Source organism: Ranitomeya variabilis, chromosome 4 (genome assembly GCF_051348905.1).
Source record: "Ranitomeya variabilis isolate aRanVar5 chromosome 4, aRanVar5.hap1, whole genome shotgun sequence".
In the NCBI taxonomy this organism is placed as follows: Eukaryota; Metazoa; Chordata; class Amphibia; order Anura; family Dendrobatidae; genus Ranitomeya; species Ranitomeya variabilis.
Window position 1 is genome coordinate 264,580,560 of NC_135235.1, and position 22,853 is coordinate 264,603,412.

The following is a 22,853-nucleotide window of genomic DNA, read 5'->3' on the forward strand; positions in this document are numbered from 1 at the left end:
CTGATCCCTTATCGCATGCCACGGCCATGAAGCCGCACAGTCCGAAGAAGGCGGAAGGAGAGGAGGGACAGGCGAACTGATGCACTGATCCTGCCCATCAATCACACCCTCGCAGTCCCAATAAATAAGACACCGAGGGGCGTTGTGTGGGTCAGGGCGGCCGCAGAGGCGCAGGCAGCCAAACCATGATGCCAGAAGACGGGCAGCGCTACCAAGGGGGTTGCAGCGTGTCATTACAAAGGAAAGTCACACCACCGGGACGGTTAAATGGTCACACAGAGGACACATTGCAGACGTGTTTTCAGTTCCACATGTGCGAGGAGAATACGTTTCTGAGCCACCTTGCACACATGCAGCATTACCGCTGTACAAGGTGGCTGGATAACGTAAAAACGCCTGGGGGAGGGGGGACAGGTTCCCTTCAATTTCAGTTCTTGTGTCTGCGTGGCTTTTGCAGGACACGTTGCCGGCTGCACAGCAGGGGAACAGCTGGCGGTGCTGGACCCCACTGACACATTGGCTGGTGTTTTTCTCTGTGCAGCTAGCACATCTGGGCAAAAACTGGCGGTGTGTTAGAGCCCAGGGACAGCAGGAGGAGGAGCAGGAGGAGGAGGAGCAGGGGGAGGGGAGTGTAGGCCGAAGCCTGCACAGGCGGCAGCTTTGGGTGTGTTGTGTCTGCGTGACTTTTGCAGGACACGTTGCCGGCTACACAGCAGGGGAACAGCTGGCGGTGCTGGACCCCACTGACACATTGGCGAGGTGTTTGGCTCTGTGCAGCCAGCACTTCCGGACAGCAACTAGCGTTGTTGGAGCCCGGGCTCTGCAGGTGGAGCAGAGTGTAGGCCGAAGCCTAATTGAACCGATTTCAAAAGTCACCTTTAACCCCCCCTCAGGGGTTACAAAGTAGAAGAGCCACAGCTTATGCAGCAGCAGTGCTGCGCAAGTCAAAGGTTGCTCTTGTAATTTTTCTCCTTGCACACGCTGAATGGAACACGTATAACATTCAGCCCTTTAGACAGTCAAACTGTGTAATGGAGGCGAGAGTTCCCTTTGTAATGAGACGCAGCACAGGTGTCAAGAATCCCACCTTGGTGCTGGGTGCAGCCTCCCGAGCGTTGTTATTTGCTGTACAGGAGTCTGCGCTGTCGTGTTATCCCCTGGCCTAGCGCCGTTAGCGCTGCCCATCTTCTGACCTCATTTAATGTTGGCCGGTGCGGTTCGCGATGCCCATGAATCACAGCCCCGCAGTGTATTGACATAGTTTAAACACTGCGGGGCTGGGATTCATGGCCTGGCGCAGTACATATGTTCGCCTCTCGCTTGGGTTCTTACACCCGCTTCAGACTATGCGGCGTCATCTGATCCCTTATCGCATGCCACGGCCATGAAGCCGCACAGTCCGAAGAAGGCGGAAGGAGAGGAGGGACAGGCGAACTGATGCACTGATCCTGCCCATCAATCACACCCTCGCAGTCCCAATAAATAAGACACCGAGGGGCGTTGTGTGGGTCAGGGCGGCCGCAGAGGCGCAGGCAGCCAAACCATGATGCCAGAAGACGGGCAGCGCTACCAAGGGGGTTGCAGCGTGTCATTACAAAGGAAAGTCACACCACCGGGACGGTTAAATGGTCACACAGAGGACACATTGCAGACGTGTTTTCAGTTCCACATGTGCGAGGAGAATACGTTTCTGAGCCACCTTGCACACATGCAGCATTACCGCTGTACAAGGTGGCTGGATAACGTAAAAACGCCTGGGGGAGGGGGGACAGGTTCCCTTCAATTTCAGTTCTTGTGTCTGCGTGGCTTTTGCAGGACACGTTGCCGGCTGCACAGCAGGGGAACAGCTGGCGGTGCTGGACCCCACTGACACATTGGCTGGTGTTTTTCTCTGTGCAGCTAGCACATCTGGGCAAAAACTGGCGGTGTGTTAGAGCCCAGGGACAGCAGGAGGAGGAGCAGGAGGAGGAGGAGCAGGGGGAGGGGAGTGTAGGCCGAAGCCTGCACAGGCGGCAGCTTTGGGTGTGTTGTGTCTGCGTGACTTTTGCAGGACACGTTGCCGGCTACACAGCAGGGGAACAGCTGGCGGTGCTGGACCCCACTGACACATTGGCGAGGTGTTTGGCTCTGTGCAGCCAGCACTTCCGGACAGCAACTAGCGTTGTTGGAGCCCGGGCTCTGCAGGTGGAGCAGAGTGTAGGCCGAAGCCTAATTGAACCGATTTCAAAAGTCACCTTTAACCCCCCCTCAGGGGTTACAAAGTAGAAGAGCCACAGCTTATGCAGCAGCAGTGCTGCGCAAGTCAAAGGTTGCTCTTGTAATTTTTCTCCTTGCACACGCTGAATGGAACACGTATAACATTCAGCCCTTTAGACAGTCAAACTGTGTAATGGAGGCGAGAGTTCCCTTTGTAATGAGACGCAGCACAGGTGTCAAGAATCCCACCTTGGTGCTGGGTGCAGCCTCCCGAGCGTTGTTATTTGCTGTACAGGAGTCTGCGCTGTCGTGTTATCCCCTGGCCTAGCGCCGTTAGCGCTGCCCATCTTCTGACCTCATTTAATGTTGGCCGGTGCGGTTCGCGATGCCCATGAATCACAGCCCCGCAGTGTATTGACATAGTTTAAACACTGCGGGGCTGGGATTCATGGCCTGGCGCAGTACATATGTTCGCCTCTCGCTTGGGTTCTTACACCCGCTTCAGACTATGCGGCGTCATCTGATCCCTTATCGCATGCCACGGCCATGAAGCCGCACAGTCCGAAGAAGGCGGAAGGAGAGGAGGGACAGGCGAACTGATGCACTGATCCTGCCCATCAATCACACCCTCGCAGTCCCAATAAATAAGACACCGAGGGGCGTTGTGTGGGTCAGGGCGGCCGCAGAGGCGCAGGCAGCCAAACCATGATGCCAGAAGACGGGCAGCGCTACCAAGGGGGTTGCAGCGTGTCATTACAAAGGAAAGTCACACCACCGGGACGGTTAAATGGTCACACAGAGGACACATTGCAGACGTGTTTTCAGTTCCACATGTGCGAGGAGAATACGTTTCTGAGCCACCTTGCACACATGCAGCATTACCGCTGTACAAGGTGGCTGGATAACGTAAAAACGCCTGGGGGAGGGGGGACAGGTTCCCTTCAATTTCAGTTCTTGTGTCTGCGTGGCTTTTGCAGGACACGTTGCCGGCTGCACAGCAGGGGAACAGCTGGCGGTGCTGGACCCCACTGACACATTGGCTGGTGTTTTTCTCTGTGCAGCTAGCACATCTGGGCAAAAACTGGCGGTGTGTTAGAGCCCAGGGACAGCAGGAGGAGGAGCAGGAGGAGGAGGAGCAGGGGGAGGGGAGTGTAGGCCGAAGCCTGCACAGGCGGCAGCTTTGGGTGTGTTGTGTCTGCGTGACTTTTGCAGGACACGTTGCCGGCTACACAGCAGGGGAACAGCTGGCGGTGCTGGACCCCACTGACACATTGGCGAGGTGTTTGGCTCTGTGCAGCCAGCACTTCCGGACAGCAACTAGCGTTGTTGGAGCCCGGGCTCTGCAGGTGGAGCAGAGTGTAGGCCGAAGCCTAATTGAACCGATTTCAAAAGTCACCTTTAACCCCCCCTCAGGGGTTACAAAGTAGAAGAGCCACAGCTTATGCAGCAGCAGTGCTGCGCAAGTCAAAGGTTGCTCTTGTAATTTTTCTCCTTGCACACGCTGAATGGAACACGTATAACATTCAGCCCTTTAGACAGTCAAACTGTGTAATGGAGGCGAGAGTTCCCTTTGTAATGAGACGCAGCACAGGTGTCAAGAATCCCACCTTGGTGCTGGGTGCAGCCTCCCGAGCGTTGTTATTTGCTGTACAGGAGTCTGCGCTGTCGTGTTATCCCCTGGCCTAGCGCCGTTAGCGCTGCCCATCTTCTGACCTCATTTAATGTTGGCCGGTGCGGTTCGCGATGCCCATGAATCACAGCCCCGCAGTGTATTGACATAGTTTAAACACTGCGGGGCTGGGATTCATGGCCTGGCGCAGTACATATGTTCGCCTCTCGCTTGGGTTCTTACACCCGCTTCAGACTATGCGGCGTCATCTGATCCCTTATCGCATGCCACGGCCATGAAGCCGCACAGTCCGAAGAAGGCGGAAGGAGAGGAGGGACAGGCGAACTGATGCACTGATCCTGCCCATCAATCACACCCTCGCAGTCCCAATAAATAAGACACCGAGGGGCGTTGTGTGGGTCAGGGCGGCCGCAGAGGCGCAGGCAGCCAAACCATGATGCCAGAAGACGGGCAGCGCTACCAAGGGGGTTGCAGCGTGTCATTACAAAGGAAAGTCACACCACCGGGACGGTTAAATGGTCACACAGAGGACACATTGCAGACGTGTTTTCAGTTCCACATGTGCGAGGAGAATACGTTTCTGAGCCACCTTGCACACATGCAGCATTACCGCTGTACAAGGTGGCTGGATAACGTAAAAACGCCTGGGGGAGGGGGGACAGGTTCCCTTCAATTTCAGTTCTTGTGTCTGCGTGGCTTTTGCAGGACACGTTGCCGGCTGCACAGCAGGGGAACAGCTGGCGGTGCTGGACCCCACTGACACATTGGCTGGTGTTTTTCTCTGTGCAGCTAGCACATCTGGGCAAAAACTGGCGGTGTGTTAGAGCCCAGGGACAGCAGGAGGAGGAGCAGGAGGAGGAGGAGCAGGGGGAGGGGAGTGTAGGCCGAAGCCTGCACAGGCGGCAGCTTTGGGTGTGTTGTGTCTGCGTGACTTTTGCAGGACACGTTGCCGGCTACACAGCAGGGGAACAGCTGGCGGTGCTGGACCCCACTGACACATTGGCGAGGTGTTTTTCTCTGTGCAGCTAGCAGTACCGGGCCCCAACTGGCGGTGTTGGAGCCCAGGGTCAGCAGGAGGAGCAGGGGGAGCGGAGTGTAGGCCGAAGCCTGCACTCGAGCAAGTTGAAAGGAAACCTTTAACCCCCCCCCCCCCAGGCGTTTGTAGCTGAAAGAGCCATTGTGTACAGCACTAATGCTGGAAAAGGTAAACTTAGCTCTTTTAATTATGGTCCTTGCACATGCGGAACCTAACAGTTATGAAATGTGTCCCCTCACAGCGTTAAACCGTCCGGTAGGTGGAACTTTCCTTTGTCGTGTGACGCAGCACAGCCATCATTTTTACCCCCTTGGCGCCGTGCGCCGCCTCCTCAGCGTTGTTTTAATCTGTCCCGGAGCCTGGGCTGTTAGGTTAGCCCTTGGCCATGCACACATTTTGCGCTGCCCGTCTTCTGACATCATTTGGTGTCAGGCTGGCTGCGCCTGTGCGGGTGCGCTGGCCGAGATCCCGCCTCGCAGTGTCGTCTAATGTAATCCCACCGCGGGCCTGTGATCCGTGCCCGTGCGCAGTGCATATCCTCTCCTCTCACTCCCCTCCCTACGGCTTTTTCAGACTGTGCGGTGTCACGGCCGTGGCATGCTATTAGGGACCAGCTGACATCGCACAGTCTGAAGAAGCCGTAGGGAGGGGAGTGAGAGGAGAGGATATGCACTGCGCACGGGCACGGATCACAGGCCCGCGGTGGGATTACATTAGACGACACTGCGAGGCGGGATCTCGGCCAGCGCACCCGCACAGGCGCAGCCAGCCTGACACCAAATGAGGTCAGAAGACGGGCAGCGCAACATGTGTGCATGGCCAAGGGCTAACCTAACAGCGCAGGCTCCGGGACAGATTAAAACAACGCTGAGGAGGCGGCGCACGGCGCCAAGGGGGTAAAAATGATGGCTGTGCTGCGTCACACGACAAAGGAAAGTTCCACCTACCGGACGGTTTAACGCTGTGTGGGGACACATTTCATAAGTGTTTGGTTCAGCATGTGCAAGGAGCATCACGAAAAGAGGCACTTTTTCCCTTTGCATCATTACTGCTGCACAAGGTGGCTCCTTCAGTAACAAACGCCTGTGGGGGGGGGGGGGGGGTCAGGTTCCCTTACATTTAACTTGTTGTGCCTGCGTGGCGGTCGCAGTACACGTTGCCGTATACACAGCAGGGGAACAGCTGGCGGTGCTGAACCCCACTAACACATTGGCGAGGTGTTTGGCTCTGTGCGTACAGCACTTCTGGACGGCAACTGGCGGTGTTGGAGCCCAGGGGCAGGTGGAGGAGGAGGAGGTTGGAGGAGGTAGGAGGAGGTAGGAGGGATTGCCACACACACAGCAGGGGAACAGCTGACGTTACTGAACCCCAATAACAGAGGAGGGACTGTTGACTGTGCGTACAGCACTTCTGGACGGCAACTGGCGGTGTTGAAGCCCAGGGACGGGTGGAGGAGGAGGAGGTTGGAGGAGGTAGGAGGGATTGCCACACACACAGCAGGGGAACAGCTGACGTTACTGAACCCCAATAACAGAGGAGGGACTGTTGACTGTGCGTACAGCACTTCTGGACGGCAACTGGCGGTGTTGGAGCCCAGGGGCAGGTGGAGGAGGAGGAGGTTGGAGGAGGTAGGAGGAGGTAGGAGGGATTGCCACACACACAGCAGGGGAACAGCTGACGTTACTGAACCCCAATAACAGAGGAGGGACTGTTGACTGTGCGTACAGCACTTCTGGACGGCAACTGGCGGTGTTGGAGCCCAGGGACGGGTGGAGGAGGAGGAGGTTGGAGGAGGTAGGAGGGATTGCCACACACACAGCAGGGGAACAGCTGACGTTACTGAACCCCAATAACAGAGGAGGGACTGTTGACTGTGCGTACAGCACTTCTGGACGGCAACTGGCGGTGTTGGAGCCCAGGGGCAGGTGGAGGAGGAGGAGGTTGGAGGAGGTAGGAGGAGGTAGGAGGGATTGCCACACACACAGCAGGGGAACAGCTGACGTTACTGAACCCCAATAACAGAGGAGGGACTGTTGACTGTGCGTACAGCACTTCTGGACGGCAACTGGCGGTGTTGGAGCCCAGGGACGGGTGGAGGAGGAGGAGGTTGGAGGAGGTAGGAGGGATTGCCACACACACAGCAGGGGAACAGCTGACGTTACTGAACCCCAATAACAGAGGAGGGACTGTTGACTGTGCGTACAGCACTTCTGGACGGCAACTGGCGGTGTTGGAGCCCAGGGACGGGTGGAGGAGGAGGAGGTTGGAGGAGGTAGGAGGGATTGCCACACACACAGCAGGGGAACAGCTGACGTTACTGAACCCCAATAACAGAGGAGGGACTGTTGACTGTGCGTACAGCACTTCTGGACGGCAACTGGCGGTGTTGAAGCCCAGGGACGGGTGGAGGAGGAGGAGGTTGGAGGAGGTAGGAGGGATTGCCACACACACAGCAGGGGAACAGCTGACGTTACTGAACCCCAATAACAGAGGAGGGACTGTTGACTGTGCGTACAGCACTTCTGGACGGCAACTGGCGGTGTTGGAGCCCAGGGGCAGGTGGAGGAGGAGGAGGTTGGAGGAGGTAGGAGGAGGTAGGAGGGATTGCCACACACACAGCAGGGGAACAGCTGACGTTACTGAACCCCAATAACAGAGGAGGGACTGTTGACTGTGCGTACAGCACTTCTGGACGGCAACTGGCGGTGTTGGAGCCCAGGGACGGGTGGAGGAGGAGGAGGTTGGAGGAGGTAGGAGGGATTGCCACACACACAGCAGGGGAACAGCTGACGTTACTGAACCCCAATAACAGAGGAGGGACTGTTGACTGTGCGTACAGCACTTCTGGACGGCAACTGGCGGTGTTGGAGCCCAGGGACAGGTGGAAAAGCAGAGGAACACAATGTAGGCCGAAGCCTGAGAAAGTCGAAAGGGAACCTTTAACCCCCCCCCAAGGCGTTTGTAGCTGAAAGAGCCAGCTTGTGCAGCACAAAAGATGCAAAAGGAAAAGGTGGCTCTTTTCATCATGCTCCTTGCAAACACAGAACTAAACACTTATAAAATGTGTCCCCTGCAACCGTAAAACCGTCCCGGAGGTGGGACTTTCCTTCGTAATGTGACGCAGCCCAGCCGTCATTCCTACCCCCCCGGCGCCGCGCACCGGCTCCTCAGCGTTGTTTTATTCCGTCAAGGAGCCTGCGCTGTTATGTTATCCCGTGGCCAGGCACACTTAGCGCTGCCCGTCTTCTGGCATCATTTGGTGTCTGGATGGCTGCGCCTGTGCGGCCGCGCTGGCAGAGAGCCCGCCTCGCAGTGTCTTCTGATTTAATCCCACTGGGGGCCTGGGATCCATGGACATGCGCACTGCATATCTGAACCTCCACCTCTCACTCATCTCCCTATGGCTTCTTCAGACTGTGCGGTGTCACGGCCGTGGCATGCTGTTAGGGACCAGCTGACACCGAACAGTCTGAAGAAGCCATAGGGAAATGAGTGAGAGGTGGAGGTTCAGATATGCACTGCGCATGTCCATGGATCCCAGGCCCCCAGTGGGATTAAATCAGAAGACACTGCGAGGCGGGCTCTCTGCCAGCGCGGCCGCACAGGCGCAGCCATCCAGACACCAAATGATGCCAGAAGACGGGCAGCGCTAAGTGTGCCTGGCCACGGGATAACATAACAGCGCAGGCTCCAGGACGGAATAAAACAACGCTGAGGAGCCGGTGCGCGGCGCCGGGGGGGTAGGAATGACGGCTGGGCTGCGTCACATTACGAAGTAAAGTCCCACCTCCGGGACGGTTTTACGGTATCAGTGGACACATTTTATAAGTGTTAAGTTCTGCGTGTGCAAGGAGCTAAACAAAAATAGCTACCTTTTCCTTGGGCAGCATTACTGCTGCACAAGGTGGCTCTTTCAGTAACAAACGCCTTGGGGGGGGGGGGACAGATTCCCTTACATTTCAGTTGTTGTGTCAGCGTGGCGGTCGCATGACACATTGCCGGCTACACAGCTGGGGATCAGCTGACATTACTGAAACCCAATAACACTGGGTCGTATGTTTTGACTGTGCAGACGGCACGTCTGAGCCTCAACTGGCGGTGTTGGAGCCCAGGAATTTAAGTTCAGGTGGTAGAAAGATGAACACAACAGGAGACCTGGATAACGTATACAGTGACCTAATTATTCAATCAGGAGGAGGAGTGGCAAATTCCGGCGAGATCCAGGCCTTGTTCATTTTCAGGAAAGTAAGCCGGTCAACGTTATCGGAGGATAGTCGCATGCGACGGTCAGTTAGTACACCACCTGCAGCACTAAAGACACGTTCCGATAATACACTGGCCGCAGGGCAAGACAGCACCTCCAATGCATACTGGCTTAGCTCTGGCCATGTATCCAGCTTTGAGACCCAAAACTTGAAAGGGGAAGAGCCGTCTGGGAGTACAGCAAGAGGGCAAGACATGTAGTCTGTCACCATCTGACGGAAACGTTGCCTCCTGCTGACTGGAGCCGTCTGTGATGGTGTAGACTTTTGTGGCGGGCACAGAAAACTGTGCCACAGTTCGGCCATACTGGTCTTGCCTTGGGCAGAGGCACTGCTTCTGCTCCCTCTTTGTGCAGAGCCTCCACCACGGCCTGGACGCACTGAGCTGCTTTGGAATGCACTAGCAGCACTTCTCTCAGTTGGAATGGAGAAGATGATGGAATTGACCAGTGTGTCTTGGTACTCCCGCATTTTTCGCTCCCGGTTCAACGGTGTGATGAGGCTTTCTACGTTGTCCCGGTAGCGAGGATCGAGGAGGGTGAACACCCAATAATCAGACATGTTGAGAATGTGGGCGATGCGGCGGTCGTTTCTCAGGCACTGCAGCATGTAATCCACCATGTGCTGCAGACTGCCAACTGCCCAAGAAACGCTGTCCCCTGCTGGAGGCGTGATCTCTGCCCGCTCGTCATCACCCCACCCTCGCTGTACACACTGAGTACTGGACAATTGTGTAACTCCCTCCTCTGGACGGATGTCTTCCTCCTCCATTGACTCCTCCTCATCCTCCTCACAAACGGTCCCCTGCCTACGCGTTTGTGAGGAACCACGTGGCGCTGACTGTCCAGAAGATGATGGAAATGGTGAATCCTCATCCTCCACCTCTTCCACAACATCATCCCTTAGCGCTTGCAGTGATTTTTCAAGCAGGCAGATAAGGGGGACAGTCATGCTGACTAGTGCATCATCTGCACTCGCCATCCGCGTGGAATAATCAAAGGGACGCAAAACCTGGCAGACGTCATTCATAGTGGCCCACTCTGTGGTTGTGAAGTCTGTACGGCGCTGACTGCGACTTTTTTGCGCCTGAAGCAGCTGGTACTCCATTACAGCTTGCTGCTGCTCACACAACCGCTCCAACATATGTAACGTGGAATTCCACCTGGTAGGTAGGTCACATATGATGCGATGTTCCGGCAGGCGGTGTCGGCGCTGCAGAGCCGCAATGCGCGCTTTTGCCGTGCTGGAACGCCGCAAGTGAGCACACTCTAGGCGGACCTTGTGCAGCAGTGCATCAAGATCCGGATAGTCCCTCAAAAAGCTCTGCACGACCAAATTGAGCACATGTGCCAGACATGGGATGTGAGTGAGGTTGCCGAGGCCCAGAGCTGCCACCAGATTTCGGCCATTATCACACACTACCATGCCTGGCTGGAGATTCGCTGGCACAAACCACACATCGCTCTCCTGCTTGATGGCATTCCAGAGCTCCTGCGCTGTGTGGCTACGATTCCCCAAGAAAATTAATTTCAAGACGGCCTGTTGACGTTTGGCCACGGCTGTGCTCATGTCGGTCGTAACAGGTACACGTTCATCACGGGTCCATGTGGAGGTGGACTGTGACGGCTCCTGCAGCGATGATTCTGAGGAACTGGTGTAAGAGGAGGAGTCAATGCGTACAGAATGGATTCCTGCAATCCTTGGAGTGGGCAGGACACGTCCTGCGCCACTCGCACGGTCTGTACCCGGCTCAACGACATTAACCCAATGGGCAGTGAGGGAAAGGTATCGCCCCTGTCCATGTTGACTGGTCCACGCATCGGTGGTGAGGTGGACCTTGCTACTGACGGCGTTCAGTAGCGCGTGTTTTATGTGTCCCTCCACATGCTTCTGCAGGGCAGGGACGGCTTGCCTGCTGAAGTAAAAGCGGCTGGGCACTTTGTACTGTGGGACTGCCAATGACATGAAGTCACGGAAGCTGTCAGTCTCCACCAGCCTGAATGACAGCATTTCCAGTGACAGAAGTTTGGCAATGCCTGCAGTCAGAGCCTGTGCTCGTGGGTGGTTTGACGAGAAAGGCCGCCTTTTCTCCCATGCCTGTACTACCGATGGCTGTAGACTGGGCTGGGAGTGTGTGGATGACTGGGAAAGTGGCGCTGCGGGTGGAATTACAGCGGGTCTCTGGACAACAGGGGCAGAGGTTCTTCCACGGCGATCCTGGGAGGACGCCGAACCAGCTGCGTGTGAGGTAGAGGAAGAGGCAACACGAGCTGAAGAGGTGGTAGCTGCCGCTGTTGGTTGGCCTACCTCTTCAGTGTGTTTTTCTAACTCCGCCGGGTGCCTGTTGCGCACATGTTTCCACATGTTGGAGGTATTGAGGTTGCTGACATTTCGACCTCTTTTGACTTTTTGATGACACACGTTGCATCTGACATAGCAAATGTCATCTGCAACTGTGTCAAAAAAGGACCAGGCACTGCAAGTCTTGGGAGCGCCCTTTTTGGCTTTTGGAAGAGACATGCTCCTAACGGGTGCCAAAGCGGAGGCTGCAGGATCCGCAGTCTTCCCCCTCCCTCTCCCTCTTTGGGCCGTACGGGGAATCTCTTCCTCAGAGCTGCTCCCACCACCTTCCTGTCCCTCACGCCAAGATGGGTCGAGGACCTCATCATCTACACTACCCTCTGCCCCCAACTGCTCCTCCTGGGTAGTCTCAGCAGCAGAGCACGCACCAGTAAGTGGCACCTGAGTGTCATCATCAGCTGATGCGGCCTGCGATGTGGTGACCGGAGCCACTGGCCCACCCGCCTCTTCAGAGGAAGACAGAAAAAGCTGTTGGGCATCACTGCACCCTGCCTCTTCTTCCATTTCTCCAATGCTGCTTGGCTGGCCCCCTGTTTCCAAGCCAAGAGATTCAGAGAACAGAAGTAGAGACGGCTCCTGTCCTGGGCTCTCTGTCTGCCTGGGCAATTTGGCAGGTGGTGAAGAGACAGATGGCTGCTCTCCAGTGCTCTGTGTCTGAGAGGATGTGGCACTAATGGAAGTTGATGCATTAGCTGCCATCCATCCGACAACAGCTTCAATTTGTTCTTCACGCAGCAGCGGTGTACGGCGCTCGGACACAAAGCTTCGCATGAACGACTGTTGCCTGGTGAAAGTGGGTGCTGATGAGTCACCGGTGCCCGCAGCAGGCACAGAATCCCCACGTCCCCTCCCTGCTCCGCGACGGCTCCCACGCCCCCGTGCCTTACTCACTGCCTTCTTCATCTTGGTTGACTGATAAAGATAAGCAGAAAAGTACTAACGGATTTGTGTGCTTATTCCTGAGCAACTCCTCCTAACAGGTATAAGAAGCACTAATTATCTAAAGTGTGGACTAGACACAAATATGAGCTAATGTGGCCTACAGAAATGTAAAGTGGTGTAACTGGTGTGTTTGGTGAACTTTATTATTTATTTATTTTTTGGGGGCTGAACTGACAACAGATAGAGCTGCAGTCACACGGAGACCGTGCAGACAGACGTAAACGGCGCTACAAGGCCCAAAAACCCTCCTCTACTTTATCCTATGTAGTGTTTTTCCACAAATTAGCTGGAGACGGGTGGAAAGACACTAATAGGATTTTTTTGAATAAATTAGCAGCAGACTACACTAGTTTGAAAAAAAAGAAAATTGATTTGGCGGTATGACGCAGTGAAAAACCCTGAGCTGGAGACAACCAGGCTATAGCTGCTCACAGATTACAGGGCGAGCTGCAGTCACACGGAGACCGTGCAGACAGCCGTAAACGGCGCTGCAAGGCCCAAAAACCCTCCTCTACTTTATCCTATGTAGTGTTTTTCCACAAATTAGCTGGAGACGGGTGGAAAGACACTAATAGGATTTTTTTAAATTAATTAGCAGCAGACTACACTACTTTGAAAAAAAAGAAAATTGATTTGGCGGTATGACGCAGTGAAAAACCCTGAGCTGGAGACAACCAGGCTATAGCTGCTCACAGATTACAGGGCGAGCTGCAGTCACACGGAGACCGTGCAGACAGCCGTAAACGGCGCTGCAAGGCCCAAAAACCCTCCTCTACTTTATCCTATGTAGTGTTTTTCCACAAATTAGCTGGAGACGGGTGGAAAGACACTAATAGGATTTTTTTAAATTAATTAGCAGCAGACTACACTACTTTGAAAAAAAAGAAAATTGATTTGGCGGTATGACGCAGTGAAAAACCCTGAGCTGGAGACAACCAGGCTACAGCTGCTCACAGATTACAGGGCGAGCTGCAGTCACACGGAGACCGTGCAGACAGCCGTAAACGGCGCTGCAAGGCCCAAAAACCCTCCTCTACTTTATCCTATGTAGTGTTTTTCCACAAATTAGCTGGAGACGGGTGGAAAGACACTAATAGGATTTTTTTAAATTAATTAGCAGCAGACTACACTACTTTGAAAAAAAAGAAAATTGATTTGGCGGTATGACGCAGTGAAAAACCCTGAGCTGGAGACAACCAGGCTACAGCTGCTCACAGATTACAGGGCGAGCTGCAGTCACACGGAGACCGTGCAGACAGCCGTAAACGGCGCTGCAAGGCCCAAAAACCCTCCTCTACTTTATCCTATGTAGTGTTTTTCCACAAATTAGCTGGAGACGGGTGGAAAGACACTAATAGGATTTTTTTAAATTAATTAGCAGCAGACTACACTACTTTGAAAAAAAAGAAAATTGATTTGGCGGTATGACGCAGTGAAAAACCCTGAGCTGGAGACAACCAGGCTACAGCTGCTCACAGATTACAGGGCGAGCTGCAGTCACACGGAGACCGTGCAGACAGCCGTAAACGGCGCTGCAAGGCCCAAAAACCCTCCTCTACTTTATCCTATGTAGTGTTTTTCCACAAATTAGCTGGAGACGGGTGGAAAGACACTAATAGGATTTTTTTAAATTAATTAGCAGCAGACTACACTACTTTGAAAAAAAAGAAAATTGATTTGGCGGTATGACGCAGTGAAAAACCCTGAGCTGGAGACAACCAGGCTACAGCTGCTCACAGATTACAGGGCGAGCTGCAGTCACACGGAGACCGTGCAGACAGCCGTAAACGGCGCTGCAAGGCCCAAAAACCCTCCTCTACTTTATCCTATGTAGTGTTTTTCCACAAATTAGCTGGAGACGGGTGGAAAGACACTAATAGGATTTTTTTGAATAAATTAGCAGCAGACTACACTACTTGGGAAAAAAAAAAAAAAAAAGGACAGTATGAGGCAATGAACCACCCTCCCTGAACTGAATACAACCAACTATGGATGGCCTATGTGGCTGCACTCAGACTGGAGACTGGGCTGCACTCACACACACACACACACAGACCCTGCAGATCGCTGTGAAAACAGCGCTACAAGGCAAAAGCAAGGTGAATAGTAGGTGAACACAGCGGTTGCTAAATTAGCCTTTGGAAAGCACAAAGAAGCAAATCGCTATCTCTAAACTGTCCCTCAGTCAGCAAACAGCGTCCTGTCACTAACTGAATTCACAGCAGAGTGATCGCAAAATGGCGCCAGCGACTTTTAAACTGCATCATGACATCATTACACCAGCCAATCACAGCCTTGCCAGTAGTTTCATGCCCTCCATGCTAAACAGGATGTGCCCACACTTGGAATCAATCTCATTGGCTGAATTTCTGCTTTTTGAATCTTAGAACTTCCGATTCCGGTATCCGATACGCGGCAAGTATCGGAATCCCGGTATCGGAATTCCGATACCGCAAGTATCGGCCGATACCCGATACTTGCGGTATCGGAATGCTCAACACTAGTGGTGAGCACTTTGAACCCCCAAGTGCTTCACAGAAGTTTACAACGCAGAGCTGTGAAAATAAAAAATCATTTTTATTTCCTCAAAAATGATGTTTTAGCAAGCAATTTTTTATTTTCACAAGGGTAACAGATGAAATTGGACCCCAATAGTTGTTGCCCAGTTTGTCCCGAGTATGCTGGTACTCCGTACGTGGGGGTAAACCACTGTTTGGTTGCACGTTGGGGCTCGGAAGGGAGGGTGCACCATTTGACTTTTGGAACGCAAGATTGGCTGGAATCAATGGTGGCGCCATGTTGCGTTTGGAGACCCCTGATGTGCCTAAACAGTGGAAACCTCTCAATTCTAACTCCAACACTAACCCCAACACACCCCTAACCCTAATCCCAACTCTAGATATAACCCTAACCCCAATACACCCCTAACCCTAATCCCAACTCTAATTTCAACCCTAACCACAACCCTAACCCCAACACACCCATAACCCTAACCACAAGCCTAATCTTAAACCTATTTCCAACCCTAGCCCTAATTCCATCCCTAACCCTAAGGCTATGTGCCCACGTTGTGGATTCGTGTGAGATTTTTCCGCACCATTTTTGAAAAATCCGCAGGTAAAAGGCACTGCGTTTTACCTGCGGATTTACCACAGATTTCCAGTGGTTTTTGTGCGGATTTCACCTGCGGATTCCTATTGAGGAACAGGTGTAAAACGCTGCGGAATCCGCACAAAGAATTGATATGCTGCGTAAAATACAACGTAGCGTTTCTGCGCGGTATTTTCCGCACCATGGGCACAGCGGATTTGGTTTTCCAAAGATTTACATGGAACTCAAACAACGAAAGGAAAAACCAAGCGCACAATCAGCACCGCCCAACCTGTGCTCCCACCTCCACCTTACGGCTGATGTCTTGTTACCACAACCATATGGGGTGCTCGTGAAAAAAGAAACAGTCTATGTAAAATGAAGAAAAATAGGAGAAAACGAGCACTCACCATTGGTATGAACAATATCTTTCTTTATTGTGGCTTCATGTATAAAAACAGCAAGGCAGTGCAGGGAGAACCTTCGGTTCCTGACAAACGACGATCGTTTCGCTCCTCTGAGTTTCAACGGGTAAAACTGCTACGAATCCGCAGCAGCCAATCCGCTGTGGATCCGCAGTCAAATCCACACCGTGTGCACATAGCCTAATTCTAAGGCTATGTGCACACGCTGCGGAAAACGCTGCGGATCCGCAGCGTTTCCGCAGCTGCGGGTCCGCAGCAGTTTCCCTTGAGATTATAGTTCAATGTAAACCTATGGGAAACAAAAAACGCTGTGCCCATGCTGCCGAAAAAACTGCGCGGAAACGCAGCAGTTTACATTCCGCAGCATGTCACTTCTTTCTGCGGATTCCGCAGCGGTTTTACAACTGCTCCAATAGAAAACCGCAGTTGTAAAACCGCAGTGAAATCCGCAGAAAAACCACGTTGAATCCGCGATAAGTCCGCTGCGGTTTTACACTGCGAATTTATCAAATGTGCTGTGGAAAAATCCACAGAGGACCAGAATACCCTAACCCTAACCACAGCACAGGGGAGGTGGATCGGAGCAAGGAAGGAGCGGGCAGGAGGACGGGGGAGCGGACAGGAGGACGGAGAGGACCGGGCCACATAACGGACGACTGGGGAGGAGATCGGGGGCGGTGGGGGGGGGCAGAACATGATTTCCAGCCATGGCAGATGCTATTGCAGCATCGGCCATGGCTGGATTGCAATATTTCACCATTTTCATAGGTGAAATATTGCAAATTGCTCTGATTGGCTGTTGCACTTTCAACAGCCAATCCGAGTGATCGTAGCCACGTGGGGGCAAAGCCACCCCCCCTGGGCTGAAGTACAACTCCCCCTCTCCCTGCAGATCGGGTGAAATAGGAGTTAACCCTTTCACCCGATCTGCAGGGACGCGATCATTCTGTGACACAGCATATGCGTCACAGGTCGGATTGGCACAGACTTTCATGACGCATACACTGTGTCACAGGTCGGGAAGGGGTTAATATAGTATACAGTAAATACTGTAGCATATTTGTATAACTAGAGATTATATAACTGTATATATATATATATATATATATATATATATATATATATATATATATATATATATATAGTGAAATAATTAAAATTTACTCCAGTAATATTTAGAATTACATTAATTGCATTAATTAAATATATACATATGGATAAGATATTTAAATTATTTTGTTTTTAAATAAATATGAAATTAACCTTTATCTTTTGTTTTTCCTTAGAGCTTTCATTTCAAAACAGGAATTGAACAAAAAACCTTTTTACATGAATTTGTCTTTATTCGCAGGAAGTTATAATAACTGCATGATATATACACTCACCGGCCACTTTATTAGGTACACCTGTCCAACTTCTTGTTAACACTTAATTTCTAATCAGCCAATCACATGGCGGCAACTCAGTGCATTTAGGCATGTAGACATGGTCAAGACAATCTCCTGCAGTTCAAACCGAGCATCAGTATGGGGAAGAAAGGTGATTTGAGTGCCTTTGAACGTGGCATGGTTGTTGGTGCCAGAAGGGCTGGTCTGAGTATTTCAGAAACTGCTGATCTACTGGGATTTTCACGCACAACCATCTCTAGGGTTTACAGAGAATGGTCCGAAAAAGAAAAAAAATCCAGTGAGCGGCAGTTCTGTGGGCGGAAATGCCTTGTTGATGCCAGAGGTCAGAGGAGAATGGGCAGACTGGTTCGAGCTGATAGAAAGGCAACAGTGACTCAAATCGCCACCCGTTACAACCAAGGTAGGCCTAAGAGCATCTCTGAACGCACAGTGCGTCGAACTTTGAGGCAGATGGGCTACAGCAGCAGAAGACCACACCGGGTACCACTTCTTTCAGCTAAGAACAGGAAACTGAGGCTACAATTTGTACAAGCTCATCGAAATTGGACAGTAGAAGATTGGAAAAACGTTGCTTGGTCTGATGAGTCTCGATTTCTGCTGCGACATTCGGATGGTAGGGTCAGAATTTGGCGTAAACAACATGAAAGCATGGATCCATCCTGCCTTGTATGGAGCATCTTTGGGATGTGCAGCCGACAAATCTGCGGCAACTGTGTGATGCCATCATGTCAATATGGACCAAAATCTCTGAGGAATGCTTCCAGCACCTTGTTGAATCTATGCCACGAAGAATTGAGGCAGTTCTGAAGGCAAAAGGGGGTCCAACCCGTTACTAGCATGGTGTACCTAATAAAGTGGCCGGTGAGTGTATATTTAACACTTAATAAAAAAATAATACATAATAAACTAAAAACGTGTTTTTTTTTCCTTTGCATGGTAATAATTTTTTCCTCCACTGCATGGTGCATGATATGTGTCTAGCTGTAAGTTAAAAATAAAAATATCATATATCCTTGTTTTAGTGTAAGAAGAATTTAGAAAGCGCCTCAGCCTTTACATTCAAACGGATTCAGTTCCAGGCCCTGTACCAGAAATAGCTGTGGAACAGATACCCTTGTTTCTTATAGATGAGTCCTATCCATAGGTTAGAACATAGTGTTACTGTAGATAATAATATTTGGGGAATATTCAAAGAAATATTAGAATAGTAAATTTAATAGTATACAATGCGCATTGATTGATAATTAGGATACAATATTTTGGGTTAATATACATGCATTCATATTCTTTGTATGTGAAATATGTATTGTGAACTTTCATGTGTGTCACAATCTGAGTGACAAATGACAGATGAGCGTATGAGCAGCTGCTAAGAGTGAAGTGTAACGTACGAGAGACTAGCGTGGTACGTGCGGTATGTGAGAGGCCTCATGATTTATGGTATGTTGGAAAAAAAAAAAACACTTGTGTGTAAGAGAAAATAGAAAATAAGAGTCAGATAAATTATTAGAATATTAAGATATATTTAAATATTATTTACTCAACATATATTTATTTAGTAATTATTATTATTTGATTTAGTCAATAATGAATAAGTGCAATCACACATCAATATGGTTTATGAAGTCTACATTTAGAATAATTTTCCCAAATTATAATTTTTTCATATTCAATTTTTTTTAGTTACATAGATGGGTATACATCTTCAAACAAATATATGGCATATAGCTGATATGACAGTTATAAAATTAATAATTTTAATTTTGGTTTTACAAATTATTTTTTTTTTCATAAAATATTATTTTTTTATATTAAGGGGGAAATGTGTTTTTGGTCCAGATTACATCATCACATTTCATCAATACCTCTTTTTCACACATTTTAATAAAAAAGACATATTAATAAGGTATCATTGGGTATAATAACATTAAGTATTATAAAAGTCATTTTTTTTTCTCTAGTGAAGGATATTATATGCAAAGTTGCATAATTTCAATATTTTGGTAATCCAAGGTTATGACAACATCTAAATGATGAAAATATTAAGGAAATGTGTTATTGAGATATAACCTCTGCATTTATCATCAACATATAAAGGCCTTATTTTTATTTTTCATTTTTAATTTTTTCTTCAATTTTTATTTTTATTCTCATTTTTTATTTTTCACTTTTCCTTCAATTTTTATTCTTAATTTTTATTTTTTACTCCAAGAAAAATAAAAATCAATATTTAATAAAGTAATGTCTAATACAAGAATATTGCTTTATCAAATATAGTGATCATATGGTTTCATTATATAAGAAATGTTTCAATTCTGAGTTGAATACAACAATTCTTTCACTCATTCATTCATTCATTCATATATTCATATATATATTCTTATTTTGGTTCATGGCTACATATTCTTACATATTATTGGTCTATTAATAAAGATGGAAACACTTGTTACATAAGACACACTGACATCTATGGGTTCAAAAAGAAATTACACCTATGACATAAAAATGTCCTATCACATGAAGAATATGGTTAATAATAATATATTATCATTTATTATTATTATTTTATGTTTCCAAATATAAATTTCATATTTATATTCTGATAATTATATGGATATTATTGATTGCTATGGTACGCTGTGATATTATAGGTTAGGAAAATTACCAGATTTGGTATAGAATAAGGAATGAAGACTTCAATCAAGATACCGAAAGTTACATTAATAAAGACTTTTTATATTTTTACATTCAATTGATTCTTAAAAGTTTCAAGAAGAAAAAGCCGTTATCCAGAAGTTCCACAAGGTAACAATGCTATGATTTCTGAGTAATAATAGACTGTGTCAAATACAATTCATGTCACCACTCACAACTACAGCATCCATCACTGACAAGTATGAGTACAGTATCTAAACTGACAATCACAACTGGGACAATGATCCTACGATGCTTAGATGAACTGTGTTATTACGTTCCAGTGGTTTCCTATCACCTGTAAGACTTCCATGAAAGCTGGTGAACAATCAGGTAATTGTCAGGACGCTACAACCCTGACATGTGTCCTGTGTACTAAAGACTGGTTATGGTGCTATGTATAGCAGGGAAGAGTCAATTTAACCCTTGCTGTGCCGACCAAAGACATCACACTTGTTCCAAGACCACTGCGGATGATATGGAGATTCCAGATGATTTCCAAGGCGAGCCAATGTAAGTCCAGGTCTCTAAAGGTGACACTGCCCAGATATTAAAGCTACATTTCATCTATGAACTTTGTTTTCTTATCAACATTTGAATTTATGGACTTTGATTGACACATGACACACAGTCTCTACAATATCTACATGCTTTCATCTATTTCAAAAGAATTATAATGAAGATTGTTTTAAAAGAACCAAGAAGAAGACATCAAGATGAAGACCAGATGACATCAGATGATGATCAGACCGGAGATGCTTCAAGTAGATATAGGGAAGTATAATTATATATTTTATATGAATATTGGTCACGGCTTACCATAACATGAATTTACATAACATTATATTATTGAGTACATATAACAATATTATTATTATTATTGATATTATGAACACTAAATTATTTGCCAAAGAAGAAGAAAAGAAGATCTTATTAATATATTTAATTTGAGGGTTCCAATCAATGAATGTCTGTCACCCTCAAAAGGGGGAATTGTTAAATATTAATTTATTGAATGATTCTTAATCTCAATTCAGTACAGTGCACATCGCTTCTTGCTGACAGTACAAAGAGCTATTTTTGTGTATGTATAAGTCAACTCCATATACAGGGAACACGTGATCCATAGAGAAGATATATAAGTGTCTCTTAGGAGGGTGTGGGGGCTTTTGTCATGTGGGGACTGTCACCTCCTGCCTACGCCATCATTCTCCATGGACATCCGACAAGGAACAGCTGTTAGCTGGCAGCCATAATGACCTTCAGAGATTTCACACAGACAGACGGCTGCTACCATTCAGAACTTTGGAAAAGATGAGTATAAGTACTGATATCTACACATGGACAATCTGTTTGTAACTATTTCGTCTATTTTTATGTCTTACTGCAATGTGGTTATTCTGTGGACAATTCAATAAAACACTACCTTTTTCATGAGAATATCACAACATTTTTCTTTAAGAGTAATGCACATGGTGAATAGTCTTGATTAAATAAATGTGCAAAATAAGCATATTTAACACAGGCCTTCATGGTAAAATATCTGCTAGGAAACTACTGCTAAGGACAGACAACAAGCAGAAGAGACTTGTTTGGGCTAAAGAACACAAGGAATGGACATTAGACCAGTGGAAATCTGTGCTTTGGTCTGATTAGTCCAAATTTGAGATCTTTGGTTCCAACCACCGTGTCTTTGTGCGTCGCAGAAAAGGTGAACGGATGGACTCTGCATGCCTGGTTCCCACCATGAAGCATGGATGAGGAGGTGTGATGGTGTGGGGGTGCTTTGCTGGTGACACTGTTGGGGATTTATTCAAAATTGAAGGCATACTGAACCAGCATGGCTACCACAGCATCTTGCAGCGGCATGCTATTCCATCCGGTTTGCGTTTAGTTGGACCATCATTTATTTTTCAACAGGACAATGACCCCAAACGCATCTCCAGGCTGTGTAAGGGCTATTTGACCAAGAAGGAGAGTGATGGGGTGTTACGCCAGATGACCTGGCCTCCACAGTCACCAGACCTGAACCCAATCGAGATGGTTTGGGGTGAGCTGGACCGCAGAATGAAGGCAAAAGGGCCAACAAGTGCTGAGCATCTCTGGGAACTCCTTCAAGATTGTTGGAAGACCATTCCCGGTGACTACCTCTTGAAGCTCAACAAGAGAATGCCAAGAGTGTGCAAAGCAGTTATCAAAGCAAAAGGTGGCTACTTTGAAGAAACTAGAATATCAGACATAATTTCAGTTGTTTCACACTTTTTTGTTAAGTATATAATTCCACATGTGTTAATTCATAGTTTTTGATGCCTTAAGTGTGAATCTACAATTTTCATAGTCATGAAAATACAGAATAGCGTTTCAAGCTGGGGAGTGAGGACCCGCCTCCCTGTCTAAAAACAGGTATTTTGGCTAAGTTTCAAAACGCTTTATTTTGGGAATACTTGAACCAAAAACAAAAAGAGCCACCTTGTTAGAATGCAGCATTACTGCTGCACAAGGTGGCTCTTTTAGTTTATAACGGCTGGAGGGGGGTGACAGTGGCCCTTTAAATGAGATGGTGTGTCCAAACTTTTGGTCTGTACTAACTATATATATATATTACATACTGAGAAATATTCTGCTAAAGTTCACAATAAAAAAGCCCCGTGCGATTTTACACTTAGGCCATGTGTTCACCATTACCTTTTATTTGGGGGGGGGGGGGGAGATATTTACTCATTTACCCTAATTGCTAGAAGAGCAGAATCCCCCCTCTAGTGACCCCATTTGGGAAGCTATACCTCTTGGGGAATTTATTTACAGGTG

General features: G+C 48.8%; 1 protein-coding gene across 1 annotated transcript in view; it reads left to right on the top strand.

The window, feature by feature from the left end:
* Positions 1-18,448, top strand: part of LOC143767824 (uncharacterized) — a 45,491-nt gene extending 27,043 nt beyond the window's left edge. Inside the window, exon 6 of the mRNA XM_077256345.1 lies at positions 18,374-18,448. Coding sequence (XP_077112460.1) covers positions 18,374-18,448 — 75 coding nt within the window. The remainder of the gene's footprint in view (positions 1-18,373) is intronic.
* The last annotated feature ends 4,405 nt before the right edge of the window (positions 18,449-22,853 follow it).